The following is a 16910-nucleotide window of genomic DNA, read 5'->3' as shown; positions in this document are numbered from 1 at the left end:
CTGCAAAAAAGCCAAAGTGAAATGCTAACTTTAGACAAATTAACAATGTTTGGCATATATAGACTATAGTATTGTATATATATTTTTATAGTGGGAAATAAGCTGTGGTTTCAACCTAGTAGGGACCTTATGACAGGCTTTTTTTTCTTTTTAATGGTGAGAATGTGGTATGACAGAGCACAACAAAGTCAGAGTGGGAAATTTTTTTCAAAAAGAATATCAAGTATATTTGACAATATATGTATAAGTTTAGTCTTTACTTACCCACTACTGTGAAGAAGCATGGTCACTAGTATTGATAAGTATTTCTTGTCTATGTTGTGGGTGGTTGCTTTTTCATAGGAACAGAATTTCAACTCATTAAACTATCAGACAGTTAACATATTATGTTAAGTTGGCAAATACAACAATAAGATACGCAGCATAATTTCAGAAGTGGGTTATGAAGAGATTAGTGCATGTGTACGCAGACAGACTTTACCCCTACCTTGATAGGTAGAGACTGATATCAATAGACTCTCAACTCAAGTAAAAACTTACAATGCAATTCGAAAAAATGAAAATAACGCGAGTGAAGAAGTCAAGATAAAATATATAAAAAACGCATGACAAAGCATACTAATAAAGAAACAACCGCTAAAATAAAATAATATGATAATTGAAGTGCACGATTTATTAAATAACAAAAAAAGTAGAATAACAAGAAAAACAGAGTAATATTATGACTAGTAGGATGGAATATTAAGTGAGACAACTCTTAACCAGAGGCTGACCTCACCATACAAAAATTAGGATGTAGTTAATAGTGCACCCACAAGAAGCGTAAGAGTGTTATTGTGCTAATGATACAAGCCAAAGAAACTACTCGCAAGACCAGGGATTGAGTCCAGCTAGACCCCTATTTTTATTGTTTTAATTTTAAAGTTTATTTTAAAACTCATATTTGACCTAAGATAATATTGATGTACACGAAATCTTCAAATTCTGAGTTCGCCTATGATCAACCCCTCTACTTTATCCTCCATAACCTCCTATCTAAGGTCATGTTCGCCAGTATATGAACTTGCTAATTCAACAATGCATTTGAATTATTATACGTAATGTTATTTATCATGCAATTAGTTAGACACTTTTTTTTTTTTATTGAAAAAGACGATTACACATCGTGTGAGAATTTTTATTTAAAAAAAAAACAGTAGAAGACATGTGGACCATGACATGCAACTTTATGCAGTAGATTTTGCAAATGTGATTGCAAAATAGCTTTTTATCTTTAATGGACCCTCCATTATCATATACTTGCAATCAATTTTTGTATCTCATCATGACATTTTTTGGCCTACTTTTGTGCTTCATTTCACTTGTATGTATTTTAAGCCTTGGACCACATACAACAATTCTTTATTTGCTAAATCTTTTTGTGGAACTAGCTAGTCTATAGCAACAAGGGCGCAACAGGATTCATCTGATTCCCCTTTGTCAGAAAATTATATTTGATGAATTCCTCTAACTTCTTCGTGCATTTTTTAATATATTTAATTTATCTTACTGAAAGTCCTCGCTAAAGAGTCCGTGTAACTAACAGTTTATAGTAAAGTGTTAACAATGATAAAATATGAATGTGATCACTAGGAGGTCCCTATAGAGAAGGAATTGGCACATGGGAGCCAATGATGCTAATTCACCCAAAGTTGTTAATATGTCACATGTAATCCAAGCACAAAAGTCCACCTTAGTATAGATATGATATGATGATGACTTCAAAAATAAATAGCAATCAAAAGATAAGGTAGTTATGAAGCTAAAACAAAAATCCATTAATTAAAAAGTATTAAAATATAATCAATGAAGTTAAAAGTGGACCATGACAAAAGATGTTTTGATCGACGTAGTATTAGCAATAGATTTAATCGAGCGGTATGAAAATGAAAAATGATACTAATTAAGAAATCAAAGTAACTTTAGATGTGTTGAATTAACAATTAGGTAAAGCAAATTACCTTGGGAAGGAAGAAAGCAACTTTGATTATAATGAATTACAAGATAACCTTAGGCTAATTAATGGGAAAAAGTGATTCCCAAAGTTGATAGGGCCTTTGATTATGAACAATAATTAAGTACATAATGGAGAAAAAAAAAAGTATGTACCATAGGTTAAAATAACATTTGCTTTAAAAAAGGTTGAAGGATTTTGCTAATCAATTATCTTTAAATACGCAAGGAGGATTAAATATTGCTTAATTTTATACAATATAAATGAAACTAAATTTAAAAAATCAAAAAATTACTAAAAATAAGGGATGTTAACTAGATATGATAGACTGCAAACTTAAAAAGAATAAAGAAAAGGGATCTTCAATATTATCTTTCCTTAATTCTAATGAGCTTTAAACACCCTAGCAAATTCTAACTAAACTTGAGGAGTTCAAATTTTATGTTTTTATCGCATGTAGTTCCATATATTTGGACTTAAATTTTCATATCATTTTTATTTTTGTTACGCAATTAATTTAATGCTTAAAAAAATTAAGTCTGAAATAACGATTTTTAGTATCAAATAGCTAAAAAGTGAATTACCTTGAATAACAAAGGACATGACGACAAAATTGATGCAAAAACATGTAACACGTCCAGTTTATTCAAACTTTAACGAGTCAAGCAATATGTATTTTATTGGTGGGTTGATTTGGGCGTTGCCCAAAGCAACCCCTAAAAAAATCGTCAGAATAAATTGACTCGAATAAATATTTAAACACTAAATAAACTCTAGTTTTATGCGAGAAAAGGCATTTTCTGATATAAACAAAGCCTTTTATAATGGTAAGAGATTATAGTTAGTCTCTTGCTGAGTTTTAGGTTAAATTTGTGACTGTAATTTAATGGTTATTAACCAATTCCTAATGCTTGGCCTTGCAAAAATTTAGGATACATTCACCATTAGTCCTTGTTCAGACTTGTAATATTCTTAGTTCTAGACTGAAATTTGTTATGTTTACTTTTATTGAAAAATTATTGGTTCACCTATTTTATATTTCAAAATAACCAAAAATATAAGAATATATGAAGGATTAAGCATCAAATTTTTGCATTAGTTAATTAGTAGGCGTTTAGATATAGATTTGTAGATGGAATTTGGCAAAAATTGTTTTTCAAGTTCCTAATCATTTTTCAAGTAAAACAATTTTTTTCTTCACAAAGTTAAATATTTTCTAATATATATAAAACATATCCAAACACAATTACTTAACTGCAATTATATATATGTTTTTTCCTCAAATAGCACAAAATACATGTTCTTATACCTAGGATAAATCTTACCCGCATCTGATATTTATATTAAGTTAATACAATTTTCATTATTATGTGATTAATAAAATAAATTACATGGGGCGGATTTTCATTACACCAAGTCAATGCAATTTCCCTACTTAATTCCCCCTCCTCCCATCACACACACACCAAAGATTTTCATTTTTTTTTTAATTTTTCATTTGGTGTTTAGATATACTGGGGCAGATTTTTAGAAGTGTATGATGGGAGTTTATGAAAATTACCTATTCTGCTCGAATTTTATATTTGTATTGAATAATTCAGTATATATATAAGAATTACGATTTAAAAGTTATTAATAGTGTATGATGTTGGTCTAGTGACAGAAAAAAGAACGTTTTAAACTTTGCTCCCACAAACTTCAAATCCGTTGTAGGGCTCATAAAACCTAAATTAGATTCACGCATTGCACGATTCATTTATTTGATCAATTTTAACTTTTAATTAATGATAAATAAATTTGATCAACTCTCCACCATAACTCACGTAATAAAATTTGCATTTAAAACTCGACCAAATCTAAATTTATACACTACAACACTCGCATCCAATTAAAAATGTTAAAAATCTCAACATCCTATCACAACCTCAATAACCTATTTTAGTCTTTCTCTCCAACTATTCATAGGACACATCCACCCAAAAGAATTTAAAATACATAAAGGAATAATAAGAAATTCAAAAAACGACATAATAAAAAATACATTGGGGCAGTTGACCCAAATAAAAAAAGGGCCATAAAACGGAGCTGCCCCCGACCCGACATAAGTCGCATTGATCCAATGGTACTTTACTCCATTTTTTCAATTTCGGATCCATTCATATCTTTGATCGGAAATTAAACTCAACCTACAAATCCTCCGATGGCGGCAGTCACTGTGGCCGCAGAATGGCAGCTCCTTTACAATCGCTACTACCGGAAACCTGAAATTTACCTGATGCAATGGAAGCACGTCGACCTCACGCGTAACAAAGTCGCCTGCGCTCCTTTCGGTGGTCCAATCGCTGTCATACGTGACGATGCTAAGATCGTCCAGCTTTACGCTGAATCTGCCCTTCGTAAGCTTAGAATTTTCAATTCCGCTGGTGTTCAGATCTCTGAAACAGTATGGAAGAATCCTGGCGGTCGACTTATCGGTATGTCATGGACTGATGATCAAATTCTAGTTTGTATTACTCAGGATGGTACTGTTTATCGTTATAACATACATGCCGAGCCTATTGAACCGAATTCTCAGCTTACGTTAGGTGCGGACTGTTTTACTCATAGTGTAGTTGAGTGTGTTTTCTGGGGGAATGGTGTTGTTTGTATCAATGAGGCGTTTCAGGTTTATTGTATACCTGATTTCAATAATCCAAAACCTGTCAAATTGGCGGATACTGGTTTGGAGGATTTTCCTTTATGTATGGCTGTGATTGAACCGCAGTATACTATGTCTGGCAATGTGGAGGTACTGATGGGGGTTGCTGATCATGTGCTGTTGGTGGAAGAGGATGGCGTTCAGGAGGTTGGACTTGGAATTGGGCCTCTACAGAAAATGGTGGTTTCCCGGAATGGGAAGCTTTTGGCATCTTTTACACATGATGGAAGGCTTCTTGTTATGTCCACGGACTTCTCCAGTGTCATTTTCGAGTATCCTTGTGAGGTGGTTTTTTCATTCCAATACTCTAACTTACTGTTTTACATTATTCTAAGTAAATTCTTCTTGCTCTGTATTTTGTAAGTGCTAACCAGAGTGATTTTTATGAAGTCCTACCATATTGTTGCTTATACAGTTTTTCAGATAATATGCCGCAGTTGCATTTTTGTTTCTTGTTAATGTAACAAATGTTTTCTGGCCTTTTAGCTCGATTAATATCACATATGTACGACACCTTCTTTAGTTTCATCATTCGAAATCTTTCTATAAGACAGTGAATCTTTCCTCACCATGTTATTGCTTTTGTGTTTCTAGTCAGCCTTACCCCCTGAGCAGCTAGCTTGGTGTGGAATGGACAGTGTACTACTTTACTGGGATGATATGCTTCTGATGGTGGGTCCTTATGGAGACCCTGTACGCTACTTTTATGATGAACCAGTTCTCCTTATCCCTGAATGTGATGGCGTTAGAATACTCTCCAATATGAGTATGGAATTTCTTCATCGAGTTCCAGATTCAACTGTCTCCATATTTCAGATTGGTAGCACACTACCTGCAGCTTTGCTTTATGATGCCTTAGATCATTTTGACAGGCGGAGTGCCAAGGTAGGCTATATCTTTTGGTATTTACTCTATGAAGTGACAAAGGACCAACTTGCCTATTTCGATCTTCAAATATTGCAGTTGAATGAGCATAGTTAGACTTGTCCATATGTGCATATATTTACATCTTCTAACAAATCTATATCTACTTCTGTATCCAACTTGTTTCCTCTTTTCTTTTTAATCAGCTCCTTGAGGTTCTTCCTTTTAGTCGTTTCTTCTAGGAACACCATCGTTTCAACTTCGTGCTTGGATATATGTAGCAGATAAAAACTGTTTGAAGTTCAGTTTTAGGTGAATTCTAATCTACTAATCACTTATCAGGCTGATGAGAATCTGAGACTAATACGGTCTTCGCTGCCCGAGGCGGTTGAAGCATGTATTGATGCAGCAGGTCATGAATTTGACGTCTCACAGCAGCGGACGCTTTTAAGAGCAGCAAGCTACGGCCAAGCCTTTTGCAGGTTGGTCTATTGGCTTGTAGAGATGATATTCTAAAATTTTTCTATTTTATTGCTTCCTGAGAAAAAGAGAAATTCCATCTTACCTTTTGCCTCTTGGGTTCCTAATCAAACTCTGATGCTGTATATGTTGACAATAGCTATCTAATGCTAGTTTCTTATGATCAGAGGAGGGAAAAAAGATCTGTCTCCTGGATTATGTAGATATTAGTTTTTTTTCCCTGTCTAAATTCCTTTTGAGGAGGCAGTGCTTTCTGTGACGCATCATTCAGTTAACGTCACTGCACTCATAATTCCTCGCTTATAAGAGGTATCAAAGGATAAGGCATTTCTTGCTATGGCGATCTACTTTCTTTCTGTTTGTTAAACAAGCTAATTGGTGATGGAGTAGTTTTATAAACAAGCGATGATGGGAACTTCTCAAATTGTATTAACCTGGTAATGTTGCTTTTCCTGTAAGCTACAGCAGAGAGATACTAGTAATGAAAAGTGTCTACATAAACTACTTTGATTTATTTACTGACTGTTCCTTCAAAAAACATATGCATCTGGGCTAGATGTTGATGGTATCTCTTGAAGATTAATGAATATTTGGCAGTTAAAGAGAGGCTTCCTTCAAACTGAGCTTGGGTCCAGCCCACTGGCAGCCTTGAAATAATAATTCTCTCTCCCTGTCCGGTTCATTGGAACCACTTTGTTCACCGAATAGTAGAACTGTGTGAACTGGGCGTTTGCTATATCATGAATATATGTTGTTCAACCTTCTTTTGGTAACACAATACGATTCACTGAATTCGGAGAGAAGTAAAACCTAGGACCATTTCCTTATTAATACTAGTTCTATACAGCGTTTTGGACAGTAAAAGGCGACAAGACGTGGCGAGGCACTCGCCTTTTTGAAATGTGGCACCAATTAATACCCAAAAAATTAAAATATTTAGTTACACATATAAATAATCAATATTTAGTTGCACATATAAATAATCAAAATCTCAATAGCAATAACATATTAAAAAATATTTCAATTAAAAAAACTGAAAATAGATAGTACATACTAAAAGTCTAGAACTTGAATGAGAAAAAGAAGAGCAAAAGTCAAAACAGTGAGAAAAAGAGAGGTAGAAGTAACTCTGAATAAGAAGGAAAAATAAACAGAGGAAGAAGAAATATAAAGAAGAAAAGAAGAAATACCTCTAAAGAAATAAACAAAGCAAAGCGACCCGCCGGAGAAAAGTCTAGTCTGGTTGACTGGTTGGAATCGTAGTTGCAGTCTAAGAGTGCAACTGTGCAAATTTGGAAAGAAAACCTTAAAATTAAATTTGAACTTTAAAATCCTAAATTGGTTGCCTTTTTAAAAATAAAACAGAGAAGGCGATGCCTTTCTTGCTTTTGTCGCCATTGTTGCCATGGTGTTGCCTTTTGAAGATCGCCTCGCCACAAAGCAAATAGGCGATGAAGCGTTGCCTCGCCTCTCGCCATTAGCAACGAGGCGATCGCCTTTCACAACACTGGTTCTAGATAAGGGGGAACCATAAATACCAGTAATCTATACTGTGGAGCAGTGAATGCGATGGCTTTGAGGGGATTGTGTTCCATATGTGAGGTGTGGTATTGTTGTACAATCAACATGTTTCTCATTTCGGTACATGCTAGAACGACGATGCCATCATAAGGTCAGTGTTTGACGCCGTCAGTTCAAAGTCATCAATGAAGCTTAAGGACTAAAATTTGATCCAAAGTGTGGGGAGGATGCAAATAAGAAAAGGATCTGTTCGTTTGTCCTTTTTTTTTTCTTTTTTGGGATTTCCATCTTTTTCTTGCTTTGAGTACAAGAGATGAAGGGTCAAGGCCACAAGGGACGGAGGGGAAGTGGAGTATTTTTGGAGTGTCAATTATGCGCTTGCGTACTTTAGGACCAATCACTAAACCAAAGTCAGTTCTCATGGGATTCCTTATCACGAGGAAGTGGCCAGAACTTTGCTTTATTTGCAACTTGAATGCTGAATATGCAGTACGTTGAAATGGATGAAACTAATGGAACAATGGGCCTTTATTTGTTTTTCTATAGACCTTCTCCTAACTTATGAAGCTGTTGGAAAGTTGATCTTATCTAGAGATCATTCTATTCTGATTTCTTCTCTTGTTAATGATATCCAGTTGGCTTTGGCAGCCATTTTCAACGGGACCGCATTCAAGAGATGAGTAAAACTTTACGAGTATTAAATGCTGTACGTCACCCAGATATTGGCATTCCTCTCAGTATTCAACAGTATAAGGTACTGCATACTTCCTTGTTTTAAGTGGCGTTGTGCACTAAATTCTCTGCTTTCTTTGTATGGATCTTTTTCTGACATTTCCTCCTTGCAGTCGCTTACACCTGCTGTTCTGATTGCTCGTCTTATTAATGCTCATCGCCACCTTCTTGCACTACAAATATCAGAATATCTTAGTATGAATCAGGTATGCTTTTTTGCAGAAGTTCATATCTCTATCAAGCTTCTTTCTTTTAGATGTGGTCCAATTAAGAAGATGTGTCTGCACCTTATTACTACTTTTATAATCTGTAATGGAGTTTAGACCCTAGTTGCTCATATTCATAACATGTCAGTTTATATGATATGTTGGTTGTTTTCCGGAGACCATATAAGATGTCAATCTGTTTTTACATTTGTTGAGAATATCATTAACTAATAAAAAGTGTGCTCTCGTCTAAAAGCTTAAGCTATTAGAGAGAGCACACTTTTTACTAGTTAATGATATTCTTAGCATGCCCTTTCATGTGCGGGCCTGATTCTTTTTCATGGCCACGTGGAGATTCTTTTAGTATGGGTGGTGGTGAGATTTGATCTCCTATGCATGCTTTGGTACCATTTTGAAGTGCGTGGCCATCTCATCTAAAAGCTTAAGCTATCAGAGAGAACACACTTTGTATTAGTTAATGATATTCTCAACAACATTGTTTCTTATGTGTGTATCTACTATCTTCTCTGAAATATATTGGATTTTATGAGGCATTACCCTGAACTTGTATTTTTGTGTGGCGAAATGATTTGATGGACCCTTTTACTTGAATGAGTTTGTATTCTGAACCCTTCTACTTGACTTTTGTCAACTAGACCCTTAAACTCAATAAAAATGAACTTTTGAAACCCCTTCAACCATGTGTGTACTTCACTCTCTCTTACATAAATGACATATAATAATGTCATGCCATAATTATTGTATAACCATTTTTAAATTATTTACCAAAAATGTTATTGAATAAAGGACATAATAAATTTTCTATTTACAAAAATAACGTAAGATAGTTATTTCTCTAACCTTTCCTTCACCTCCTCATCCCACAACCACCGTTAACATCAACTTTAATTCTCCTTATTTTTTTCTTCTTCATGACAGTCATTTTCTATAGTCGTGACCATACTCTTCAAGTTCTTAAAAATCATAAGTCGATTTTTCTTAACGTTTTCAACATTCGAAACTATTAATTCGTGTTCTTTTTACAAACATTTAGATATAAACCACCGTAAATTTCTTTGCTTCATTAATGCCAAGAAATCACCATTAAAATATCTCAATAGATCAAAATATTTGTACAAAATTTCACATAGCACATTTTATATAATTTCACAAAGACATACAACAATCACTTTTCATTCTTAAAGGGTTCAGTTGACAACGAGTCAAGAAAAGGGTCCAGAATACAAACTCATACGAGTACAAGACTCCATCAAATTCTTACATGTTAGCTTATCTTGATTTCCTTATCAAAAAATGGTAGCTTATAATGTTGATTTTGCATGTGTATAGGAGGTTGTTGTCATGCACTGGGCATCTACAAAGATAACCGCATCGGCGGCAATCCCTGATGCCACTCTTCTAGAGATGTTACTTGATAAGGTTTGTGTTTGGAACAAGCTGTCCAACATCAATTATTGTAGTGCAAAGTCTCATGTAAATTTTTGGTATGTCAGCTGAAGATATGCAAGGGAATATCTTATGCTGCAGTTGCTGCTCATGCGGATAAAAATGGCCGTCGGAAGTTGGCTGCCATGCTTGTTGAACATGAACCACGTTCATCTAAGCAGGTTTTGTTAATTCTTTTAAATGCCTTTTGTCTTTCTATTAATATCCTTTTTTTGGAACTCTTTCATGTTTCCTGATGGAGCCTAGAACTTCTTATCTCTTAATGATAGATGTTCTCATCTAAGGGAACTTCTTTGTTCTTCGCTGGCTTTAATCTGTTGATTGGATTTCTGTGACCAAAATGTACGACATGGTTAGCTTTCATTAGCTTGTGGTGCACTAACTATGTTATTCCTCTAGGTTCCTCTCTTGCTAAGCATTGGAGAAGAGGATACTGCTCTAATGAAGTCAACTGAAAGTGGTGATACTGATTTAGTTTATCTTGTCCTGTTCCACATCTGGCAAAAGGTACATATAAACACCGGTCTGGAGTAGATTTTCTTGTAACCCAAGTCCTTTTTTTCCTTTCTAAACTACTAGTTGGTTCAGTTATTAATAACCACATGCTTTTTTCCCCCAGAGACCAGCTTTGGATTTCTTTGGGACAATACAGGCCAGACCTCTAGCTCGTGATTTGTTTGTTAATTATGCACGGTATTGAGAACTTTTAAATTGTTCATAACTTCAAGAGCAGTTTGTTTAACCTTCTGAACACTTTTCCTTCTTCCCAAACTCAAGGCATTACAAGCATGAATTTTTGAAGGACTTTTTTCTATCTACGGGGCAACTTCAGGTTGGTTTGTGTGGAACTACAACTTATTTTTCCACCTTTCTTCTGACTATCTTGCTCCTGATTTTTAGAAATTTAGAACTGTATGCAATATTGAATCTCATCCTAGTGATATTGGATATCTGTTTCTGTGACCGTTTTGTTGTTCTAGTGGAGGTTCTTTGTATACGAAGGAATTAGTTTCCAGGTTCTCCATAAAAAATAATATGTTCTAGGAACTATTATCAATTTTTAATTTGGATATTGTTGCTCATATCCTTACATTTATATTTCTTAGTAGATGGAATTTGGTAAAAGAATATTGTAGGAGTTATTTACCAATAATTTTTATGTAGGAACTCTTTTAACAATTTTTCAATTTGCCTACTTCTGGAATCCCGTGTAATTCCTCTATAATCCTGTCTGCTGTATCTTTTTTAAGCTTAAATTGTCAAGACATGTAAATTTTGCTGCTAAAAAAAGCTAGTATTTATACAGTTCATGGCGATTCTCTCTACTTTTCCTTCATTCAACTTTCGCTATCTGACAAAGTTTCAATGTTGTAGGATGTAGCTTTTCTGTTATGGAAAGAGTCATGGGAATTGTCTAAGAATCCCATGGCTAGCAAAGGATCTCCACTTCATGGTCCAAGAGTAAAACTCATTGAGAAGGTCCAGCATCTATTTGTAGAAACAAAGGAAAATTTTTTTGAATCAAAAGCTGCTGAAGAGCATGCAAAATTGTTAAGGTGCCATTTCCTTCAGTATTAGTTATAAAGTCATTGAGTTGATGATTCAGTGGAGCTGTTTCATTATTTCTTTTGCTTGCTCTTGCTTCTCTTTTTTTTTGTTCCTGCTTGTTGTCTTGAGTTGATGGTCTATTCAATTGCTTCTTCTGAGTGATGCTGAGTGTGCATTAGGCTTAGTTTTAGGCACCTGATAACATTTCTAACCGGTAAGAAAAGCCTTCCTATCATATAAGTCCAGTGTGCTAGCTGCAGTAAAAAAATATGAAGCTAAATTAGATGAGAGTTTCAGAATAGTTGCTGCTACAAGTCAAACAATCTTAACTTTAACATTATCCACTATATGTGTGTCTCATCTCTGTGGTTCAATTTATCCCTACTTCTCTTAGATCATATGAGGTGTATTATGACTTCCCAATTTTTATTTCGACTTCCCTTAATTTCTTTGTGAGGGATAAGTTTTTCTGCATATATTTGTAGAACTTAAGTCTATTTTATGTCAAGGTGCTAGAATGGGTTTTCTGGAATTTTACATAAATACCAGAGTTTAGAGTTTAGAGGAAACTTCACAATGGATCAGGAGATGATTTAAATCTCCCAAGTCTCACTAAGGGAGAGTCCCCAGTAAAGCCTTTCATTTTCTTCCCAAGTTTTAGCAGGCAAGGATAGTACCCCAACTGTTATAGAATAACCATGTCAATTAAGTTCTGAGTTTCATCAAGTACTACTCAGCAAGAAACAGATGATAATTTATGCGCCATGATAATTTTATTGCAACAATGTTCTTTGACAATTATAGTGACAAACTTCCAGAATAGTCTCATCCTTCAGCAACCTTTTTAGTTTATTTGACTTCTTTTTCCCTTTTTTTCATAGTTCCTGACATTTATTAATTTTCTTGTTGTAATTATCTTTTGGAAGTGCATAGAAATCTAACAGATTACTAGCACAAAAATGTTAATTGAGAATGCATCTCTCTCTCTCTCGTGTCTCTTTCTCTTTTTACATTTTTAGTTACCATTCTTCTGCTTTACTTCTATTTAAATGTCGTATCATTCATATATTGATATAGGATACAACATGAGATTGAGGTGAATACAAAACAGGCCATCTTTATGGATTCAAGTATAAGTGATACAATTCGTACATGCATTGTGCTGGGTAACCATCGTGGTGCCAATAGAGTCAAAACAGAATTTAAGGTCTGTCTCTTTTGGCTCACAGTGATGACGTACTTCTATTTCTCCGTCTTATTAGCGATTTCTGCATCCTCTTTTAGGTATATGAGGGTTCAACTTGATTTATCCAATTTATAGTGCCAATTTTAATTATCTTGGATGATTCAGGTATCTGAAAAGCGATGGTATTGGCTTAAAGTTTTTGCTCTGGCAACAATTAGGGATTGGGATGCCTTGGAAAAGTTTTCAAAGGAAAAAAGGCCACCAATTGGTAAGTCCCCTCAGTAGCTTAACAGGAGGAAATCATTGACTTCCCCTCTTATTTCAACAGAATATCTATAGATGCATTTGCCCTGTGATGTTCGTAATATAATCTGGATATTCATTGACTTTCTTTTGATTGTTATGATGGATTGTTTTTAGGATATTAATGTTGAGTTTAATTCAAGTAGGTTTACTTTGGTTTTGCATTCCAAGTAGCAGGAAATTAGATTGAACAGTTAGAACTTTAATTAGAAAATGTTGTATGTGATATATATTAGGGGTATGTAATAGAGGTTTTCTATTAACTGCTGTATGTAATGCTGCCCGTTTGAATATCTAAATTTTTTTTTGCTTCTTTTAACCCCTGCTGAATTTGATCAGATCTTGAGGTTGAAAAGGTTAAATTTCTGAAGTAGCCTTCACTTAGAGTGACATTTTAGTTAGTTTGAGCTACACTTCCTCTTGAATGGCGTGATATGCTTTATTATGTTTTTTGGTCAAAACTAGATTTTGCTGTAGCCATGGTGATCTAGCTTTATCCTCTCTTTTTTGTGAACAAGTACAATGTGAAATGTATTTCTGCTTCTTGTGACTGCCACTTAAAGGAGCACCTTGGACTTGTTCATAGACATTCCAAGCAAGTCCCTTTTTGACCATATACTATATGCTAATGAAGGCTAATGGATTATCTTAGAGTCATCCCTTTTTCTCCTGTTTTCTTCTTCTAGGTTACCGCCCATTTGTCGAAGCATGTGTTGATGCAAATGAGAAAGGTGAAGCACTAAAGTACATACCAAAGCTGACTGATCCTCGTGAAAGAGCAGAGGTTAGTGTTGTATATGTTATGATATTTCCACATTTAGTCGCAGACATGTTTGACATGGCATGTAGTCCTGCATAGTTTAAGTTTGAGTTTTGAACTTTATCCACATGTGGTCACTATCCCTACTGAGATGATTTTGCTAGCAAATGAATTTACTATAGAAAAAGTAGTTACTCCTTTTCTTTTCACCTATGCTTGTGAAAAGATTGGATACTTGTATCTTTTCTGGCTAGAAAAAGCATTATCCTTATGCCTCGAAAATGCTTTGCATTAGTCTAAAATGATTGTGCATTTCCGTTTTGTAGCAATAAATGAAAGAAAAGCTTTATTGCTTTGTACAGAAATCAAGAAAGACATACAAATCTATACTGTACCTTTGTTGGTTCAGTCTTCTGGCAGTATTATGTCACTAGTTCAAATCCTGACTTAATTGTGAACCAAGCTTGGTATTTAAGCATAGAGTAGTAGAGGGAGTAGTTTTCTCTTCTTTGTATATGGACTTAGTTTTAAAGTTCGAAACAACAGAGTTCCTGGTTGAAGATAAGGGGAAGGTACTTTCGTCTGTTTATTTCAATAAGCAGGATAGACTGGATATCAGAAGGATGCATATCTTAAGATATCTAGTTTTCTCTTCTTTGTATATGGACTTAGTTTTAAAGTTCGAAACAACAGAGTTCCTGGTTGAAGATAAGGGGAAGGTACTTTCGTCTGTTTATTTCAATAAGCAGGATAGACTGGATATCAGAAGGATGCATATCTTAAGATATCTGCCTTCACTTTTTAATGTAATATTCTGGATCACAGTCTGGTTGACTTTAGTCTGTCGTATTATAAGTGCATTCATTTTCCACCCTAAAAGGAAGAGAGGAAGAGTAAACTGATTCTGAAGTGTCAATAGCCGTAGGATTAGATAGTCAACAGTAAAGGTGCATTGCTGTGTCAACTAAGATGATGTGTCATACTTATGAAGATGATGTGTCATACTTACGAGATCTGTGAATCATGAACAGGCTTACGCTCGAATTGGAATGGCCAAGGAGGCTGCTGATGCTGCTACTCAGGCTAAAGATAATGAATTACTTGGGAGGCTGAAGCAGACATTTTCTCAAAATGCAGCCGCTTCATCAATTTTTGACACACTGCGAGATCGGTTATCCTTCCCAAGTGTTTCTTGAAGTCAGCCATCTCCTTGCTCCTTACCCTTTTGTCTGAAGCCTGTTGTTACGTATCTTCTAAATTAACATCGATTGAGGATTGTTACTGTTGGAGTAATGCTGTTCCACAGCACGATAAAAGAAGCCCTTGGAACCCATCCGCTGCATATCCTCCCTCCTTACCTGTTTATTTTCTATGTATCCGTGGCATTTGAGATTGTGGAAATGTTTGAATCTGGCAAAGATTCGTTTTGTGTTTTTCTACAGCCTGTAAATAGCTTGGCTGGAAATGATATATGAAAGCATGTGCTGATGTTTCTCCCTGAATTGGTAATAGAATTCATCTGAGCTCTAACCTTTCCATGGGCTTGTAGTTTCCATTTTTATGTGACTGAGTGGTGAACTGTTCCAAAATAAACTTGACTCTACCTGCTGGTATTATTGCTCATTTGGATTGTTTTTATCCTCTGTACATTCCGGAATACTTTGCTGGTTCGGAGAATAATTACTCTGGATCTAGTAAATTGAGAGATTTTATAACAAGTTGCTATTTAAAGCTAGTGTCAAGTGATTGATAGTTTGATACTGAGTGGACAATTCATATTGTGCTTGTGTATCTGTACTGAATGATTTGATGAGTATCTAATTGCTATGTTTTTATTTGTGTTTTTGACGCCTCATTTTACGTAAACAGTCCCAGCTTTATACGAGTTCTTTTTCAAGTTTGCATATTAGGTTGGATTGCATATGTGAAGCAGTTTGAATTATGTGTGGTGAAAGTACTATTTGATGGTTAGTAGTAATGTTTATGTCATAGGAATCTATACAACTGGTTATCTTTGATCAATTATCAAATCTCATATTTATGATCAATTCATTCAACATTTTCTTTTTTATAGAAGACAATTTTTCACATTTAAATTATGTATTAGATATACCCTACTACAATCATCTGAAAATCTTAATTTGAATCTAGGGTTCACCAAAAATATGGACAAAACTACTACTCTAGAAAATGTGAATTCATTAAAATTGAGGGTGTACCACATTGGGTAGATATATTAATTATCTTTCTCCATTCAACAGAACTAATTAAAGTCACCTTTTTAGTTGATTAAGTTTTTATGTGTGGAAGAAGTGAGAGGTTATCAATTCTCTTTATGACTAACAAGAAAACAGTTGACTGATGTATTATTTTGCCGCCACTTAAAAAAGGGAATTGACAAGGAAGAAACACATTAACAAATGACGTTTATTTATTTTTAAAAAATAATGATACTATATACCCAAAAAAAAAAATGCTCTTATGTTTTGTTTAAGATGACAAGTTTATAATTTTATTTTATTCAAAAAATATTTCTAATATTTTACCACTCAAGTCTATGACTACGTATTGTCCTTTTTGAATCTAGATTTATTCAAATTTATCTTTTGAATTATGTCATCTTAGATTCAAAAACATGTTTATCATGTAAAGTTTAGTTATGATTTGTAAAATTCTTTACTTTCCTCCTAAATTCTAATTAGAGATGTGCTTAAGAAAAACGTGCATACATACACATGTGAAGGACTTTGAAAGGAAACAAAACGTTTACCCACACAAAGCCAATAAGTTAACCCTTTAGTCAACCTAATTGTAAGTTCAAGCTCTAACTAATAGGAGTAACAAAAGTTCTATACTGTTTGATTTGCTTGCTCTTTACGTCGTTTATCAAAAATAAACTTTAGCGGTAATTAATTAGCAACTGACACTAAATATGTATTTTCAGCGGCAATTAACAATCTGTGTATATGTAGATTCAAGCGTCCGGGCCAGTAGATCCACAGCAAATAGGCGTTGACTTAGTTGCTTTTGCAGTTTATTTTAATCCCGATGTTGACTCCCCTTTCCTTCCATATCCGGGTGCTATCTCTATATACACCTCCTCGTGCGAGTCCCCATGCAAGAAGGTCCTTAAAGGTTTTAGCAACATTGGT

General features: G+C 34.5%; 1 protein-coding gene across 2 annotated transcripts; it reads left to right on the top strand.

The window, feature by feature from the left end:
* Positions 1-3450: 3450 nt before the first annotated feature.
* LOC101250423 (protein VACUOLELESS1) lies at positions 3451-15493 on the top strand. 2 transcript variants are annotated; one of them, XM_004243165.5, is made up of 15 exons: positions 3451-4976; positions 5286-5576; positions 5898-6037; positions 8205-8310; positions 8402-8494; positions 9845-9934; positions 10009-10122; positions 10361-10468; positions 10581-10654; positions 10739-10793; positions 11336-11517; positions 12587-12716; positions 12861-12963; positions 13685-13782; positions 14790-15493. In XM_004243165.5, the coding sequence occupies exons 1-15, from the start codon at positions 4194-4196 to the stop codon at positions 14952-14954; spliced, it is 2532 nt and encodes an 843-aa protein (XP_004243213.1). In that variant the 5' UTR covers positions 3451-4193; the 3' UTR covers positions 14955-15493. The 2 variants fall into 2 exon arrangements, with proteins under 2 accessions (XP_004243213.1, XP_069143622.1); XM_069287521.1 differs by having other exon boundaries at positions 12587-12793.
* The last annotated feature ends 1417 nt before the right edge of the window (positions 15494-16910 follow it).

This window comes from Solanum lycopersicum, chromosome 7 (genome assembly GCF_036512215.1).
Source record: "Solanum lycopersicum chromosome 7, SLM_r2.1".
NCBI classification, from domain to species: Eukaryota; Viridiplantae; Streptophyta; class Magnoliopsida; order Solanales; family Solanaceae; genus Solanum; species Solanum lycopersicum.
The sequence above is the reverse complement of the archived record's forward strand: the minus strand, read 5'-3'. Positions and strand labels throughout refer to the sequence as shown.